At 46.4% G+C, this 5459-nt stretch overlaps 1 protein-coding gene across 1 annotated transcript; it reads right to left on the bottom strand.

Annotated features, from left to right (window-relative positions):
- Positions 1 to 373: 373 nt before the first annotated feature.
- On the bottom strand, positions 374 to 5459 carry SNU13 (small nuclear ribonucleoprotein 13). The gene is made up of 3 exons (XM_084648303.1): positions 5320 to 5459; positions 2612 to 2732; positions 374 to 1389 (listed from the first exon to the last, which is right to left on the bottom strand). The coding sequence occupies exons 1-3, from the start codon at positions 5320 to 5322 to the stop codon at positions 1127 to 1129; spliced, it is 387 nt and encodes a 128-aa protein (XP_084504429.1). The 5' UTR covers positions 5323 to 5459; the 3' UTR covers positions 374 to 1126.

Raw genomic sequence — 5459 nt, forward strand, 5'->3', positions numbered from 1 at the left:
TTTCCCTTGCACAACATGTGGGCCTTGATAAGCTACTTCCTACCAGGAGTAGCAAGCTTATTTTCTTCCTGTGTGTGTGTGGTTGGTTTAGTTGTTGTTCGGTTTTTTGGTGGTTTTTTTTTTGGGGGGGGTGGGGGGAAGGAGGAGGAGGGAGAACACCCTTGAGAACTAGCTTTTTGTAGATCACAGCAATGCTCCAGGCAGACATCACTACTAAAGAAAATTATAGGGAGCAGCTCTAATATGCTGTATTATAATGCACAGCATTAGCCCTGGGGTGGTCTCCAATTCATTTTAACTAGTAAGAGGCAGTTAGCAGCACATTCCTATCCAAGACAGGCTGAGAGAAGTCATGTACATGAGTTGACAAACCTGGGAGTAAATGGATTTATTTAAAAAAAATACTGGTTAAAAAAAAAAAAACACGAACAAGCAAGGTTAGAACTATCACCCATAGCATTGTAGTAGGATTTCTCCTCCCTCTACACCTCTCATAGCGGCCGCTTGTCCAGTTTCACCATGTCTGCTGACCTGATCTTGGCCTGTATCCTACATTATATATCTCCCACTGTCTTTATTTTCCCCCTCTCCCTTAAAGCAGCAATTTGCCTCTCCCTTAAAGCAGCAATTGCTGAACATACACCATTACACTGCAGATCCACCTTAATTTTCCTCATTGGACCATACCATCTACAACACACATTAAATGATTCATGTCTGTTACAAGTCAAACTTATCACAGAAGAATGTGTGGCAAAATGAAGGAAGCTAATCCTTTATTGGGGGAGAAAGAGTATAGGTTAATCATGCCCTAGTGGGGCAATACGTTATTTTGCATATCACACAGGAGGAGCTACTCTCACTCTGTTGAGCAACAGGGTTTTGAGAACTAATATAGCAAGAATGTCTTCTGAAAAGCCAGCGAGGGAGAGAGGGAGGAGAAAAATCTAGACTGACCCACAGTGGAGAGTGGAAATATATAATAGGAACAAGCCACTGGAAAACAAACAACTGGCATTTTGAAACAAGAGTTTGGTATCAAACTATTGTATTGTCTAACTATCATTAATTCCCTCCCCAACTGTTTTTTTAATTTTAGATTTCAGCTATTGGGTTTTAGGCAGATTTAGACCAACAGTCTCTCTATGGCTTGCTGGACCGATTGAATCTGAGGCTTCAGTTGTGACCCTTCCTTGATGGTAATTGAGCAGGCAATGACAGGCCGGGAGACACCACATGCCCGGCCCAGGGCCTGCTTGGAGCGCACAAAGACATAGGGCACGTTCTTGTCCTCGCACAAGAGAGGGAGGTGCAGGATGATCTCCAGGGGCTCAGCATCTGCAGCCATCACAATGAATTCTGCTATTCCTCTGTTCAGTGTTTTTGTAGCTGTAGAGAGAAAAGGAAGAGGATTAGGTGGAGGTCTTGCGGTGGAGCATATTAACACAAGAGAATGTTACGAAACACAGAAATCTATTTAGTAACAGTGAATCTATTATTGGTAGATGCCATGGTAATGCTATTAGGAGCCCTAGTCAAGGGCCAGGACCCCACTGAGCTGGGTGTTGTACAACCAGAACAGAGACAGTCCCGCCCCAAAGAGCTTGTGAAAAACCTCCTGAGGAAAGTGGTAGATTTGGTGTCATAAAAAAACAAACATGCAGATTGGACAAGGCTGTAAGGAACATATTCTAGGAATCAAACCAATTGTGTGACAGGGAGGGAGTGAAGGAAGGTGATGTAAGCGATTGTATAGATAAAACTGATCCAACAACTGTTTTCATTCTACGTTTTATAATTAGGACATAGGAGTCCTATTTGTCTGGATCCTTCCCCAAAGCCAATAGTGTCCAAACTTTTCTCCTGACGCATTGCCTTACCAGTAATGGAATATGTCTGCAGCCCCCTGGGCTAGGAGTACAGTCACAGCTGGGCTGGGGGCAGGTGGTCGAGCTGTGGCAAGGAGCAGGGCTGCGGCCAACATCCGGGAGGGGAGCTAGGGCTGGATGCCCTCTCCCCCCATGGGGGCTGGACTGGGCCCCACTACTCCCCTGGACATTCCTCCACACACCCCAGTTTGGGACCACTGCCCTAAACACTATCCGTTCTTATGCAGCACATCAATGGGCACTACAGACAAATATTAAGGATGTAATCCTGACAAATTAGTCTCACCACCAACCAGCCATCTTCCATAACACTCTCCCCTGATACCCCTACCCAAAACACACACAGGAACTGTTATACCAACAACCCTATTTTATGCAGTTAACAGAGAGGCAGGTGAGAGCTGCACAGTTTTGTTCCTGTTAGAATATTCTGGGGGGGGGGACCCAAACATTTTCACAAGCCAGAAACTGTATAAAACAATGTGGATTTGGAAGGGTGAATTACCAAACATCCTAAACCCTCAGTTGTAGACAGGGGAAGCCAACCATCATCTGTAACATCTAGTGTGGTAAACTAGATACTCTAGGAATTATCTGGGGGAAGTTCTCTTGCCTCAGAGGTCAGACTTAGATGATCACAGTGATCCCTTCTGGCCTCAATCTATGAAACACTTTCTTTACTTTCAGCCAACACAGCATGTTTTATAACAAACAGACCTCACCTTCATTGGCACCCTTGCGTAGCTGTTTGTAGTTGCAGGACTGTTGTACAAGGTCCAGCAGGGTTTTGGTGAGTTGTGCATCAGCCAGTGGGTAAGCTTTGGGGTTCACGTCTGCCTCAGTCTAGAAAAAGGCAAGAATTACAAGAAGCAGAGGAAAGCTTCACTTGGAACATTTACAGGCAGGTACTGAGTCAAACACATCCAAACTCTCTAGAGCCACAGGTTCACATCCTGCCAGGATCAACTCAGTCCCTGATTCTTCTGAAAGACCTACACAAACTGTATCTGCAGATGAGACAGGAAACACTGAGGTCTCATCTGCTCTGCATGGACACTAAAGATTGCATGGCATCCCAAAGTTACATACACACACAGGTTTGTTCTCAGTCCTAAACCAAAGTTCCCCTCTACATGCTGTTGTTTCACATATACCATACTAATTCCAGCCCAGACGTAGTTCAACAGTGAGCCCTTTGTAATTTCATGTGTGATGTTAATATAAAATGTTTATCTGCCAACATAGGGAGAGCAATTGCACATTTTTAGATCTGAACTTAAAAGAATAATCCTGTCAAGAGAGTCAGGCACCAGGTTTATTTTGCAAAGGCATGTTTTAGATATTAAGCAGGGAATGTTCTGAGAACAATTCAAAAGGAAATTTTCTACTTAACACTTCTCCCTTCTGCCCCCCCGCAAGTGCTGGAACAATTCTGTGCTAGCGCATAACAAACAGGAATTAAAAGCAGGAATTAAAATCAACCATGCTAGTTTGTGCCCATGATAAGTGAAAAACAAACAAACAGCATCAATAGGGGAAGAGTTAGAATTCTTTTCTGTTTTAACTAAGGCTTTTCTAAAACCTTATGTTAACAATTAAACTGTTCTAGATCTGCACAAACAAGTGACAGGATTTTTGAGGCCCTTCTGTAACAGACATGCTTCTGCTCAGGGTCAGCTCTACTACATAGGTAGCCAGATAAACAGTAAATATTCAGATAGGGGATTATGGAACTGAAAGGAGATGACAGGTTTGTCTAGACAGAGACAGCTCTGCTTCTCCAGTTTGAGATGTTCTTGTGCCTAAGAAAGGCACAACAGGATACCTCCTAAAGGAGTGTGTGTGATCTAGTGGCTAGAACACGGAGTAAGAAAAGGAAGACTTGTGGCACCTTAGCGACTAACCAATTTATTTGAGCATAAGCATAACTGGACAGTCTCTACGTAAAAGAATAAATGGATGCAAATCAGATGTCAAGAATTATAACATTCATAAACCAGTCGGAGAACACTTCAATCTCTCTGGTCACGCAATCACAGACATGAAAGTTGCTATATTACAACAAAAAAAACTTCAAATCCAGACTCCAGCGAGAAACTGTTGAATCAGAATTCATTTGCAAATTGGATACAATTAATTTAGGCTTGAATAGAGACTGGGAGTGGCTACGTCATTATGCAAGGTAACCTATTTCCCCTCGTTTTTTTCCTAACCCCCTCAAAGACGTTCTTGTTAAACCCTGGATTTGTGCTGGAAATGGTCCACCTTGATTATCATACACATTGTAAGGAGAGTGATCACTTTAGATAAGCTGTTACCAGCAGGAGAATGGGTTTGTGTGTGTGGGGCGGGGGGTGGTGGTGGTGGTGAGAAAACCTGGATTTGTGCTGGAAATGGCCCAACTTGATTATCATACACATTTTAAGGAGAGTGATCACTTTAGATAAGCTATTACCAGCAGGAGAGTGGGGTGGGAGGAGGTATTTTTTCATGCTTTGTGTGTATATAAAAAGATCTTCTACACTTTCCACTGAATGCATCCGATGAAGTGAGCTGTAGCTCACGAAAGCTCACGCTCAAATAAATTGGTTAGTCTCTAAGGTGCCACAAGTCCTCCTTTTCTTTTTGCGAATACAGACTAACAGGGCTGCTACTCTGAAACCAGAACAGGGAGTGCAACTTGGGAGACCAGGGTCACGTGCCAAGGGAGGGCTGGGTGAGCTTTGGCAAGTCTGTCACCTCTCTTTCTCTCTGTTTCTCCTCTGTAAAGTGGTTTGAAATCTACAGATAAAAAGCACTATAAGAACTAAATATGGCTATTGCTACACGAACTTTCGCTGTAAGTTACCCCTTTAAATAACCCCCTCTTATTATGGTCAATTTACAGTCAATAAACGTAGACTCATGCTGTGAAATAAGCGGTCCCATCCCGTACTAGTCTCATACAAGGCAGGGGAGGGGGAAGCATAACCTTCATGTGCTCCCCCCCCCCCCACACACACCCCGAGAGGTGGGGAGGCAGCATAGCATCCTGCTGGTCTTCGCAAGCTCCCACCCCACCCAGCGGAGGCGCAGGTAGGCGGCAAAGGGGATCAGGGGGAACCGGGACACAGCGCTCAGAGGAGGGCCAGCAGTCGCCCACACAAAAGCCACAGGACATGGCCGCAGTTGCTGGGACCGGCCAGCTGCCCTGTGCGCGGCAGCGGGAACCGTGGAGGGGCGCTGAGACATACGCCCCCCCGGCCCAGCGGCCTCTTCCCCCGCCCACATGGCGGCGCCCGCGCTCCACGTGCCCCGGCCCAGGCAGGGCCCCCGGCCGCCGATCTCCCGCCCCGCGCACGCTGCTCGCAGAACGCGGAGTGTCCCAGCGTTCCGCCCGCGTGCTCTGCCACCAGCCCACGTGGGCCACCCCGGCCTGGGCGCCGCTCACCATGGCTGCGCTGTAGGCGAACCGAGCCCTTCCCTGTGCGGAGCGGAGCGATCCTCTCGGCCCGAAAGCTTCACGGAGGAAAAAAAGCTAAACTGCTCTAAGTGCGTCGCGCCCGGAAATGAGGTTTAGCTGAGCCCGGC

This window comes from Lepidochelys olivacea (genome assembly GCF_965140295.1).
Source record: "Lepidochelys olivacea isolate rLepOli2 genome assembly, chromosome: 1".
In the NCBI taxonomy this organism is placed as follows: domain Eukaryota; kingdom Metazoa; phylum Chordata; order Testudines; family Cheloniidae; genus Lepidochelys; species Lepidochelys olivacea.

Excerpts from the sequence above, each read along its gene's own strand:
- SNU13 (XM_084648303.1), bottom strand. Across the intron at positions 1,390-2,611 it reads ACGCAAGGGTGCCAATGAAG|CTACAAAAACACTGAACAGA; the intron begins GTGAGGTCTGTT and ends TTCTCTCTACAG.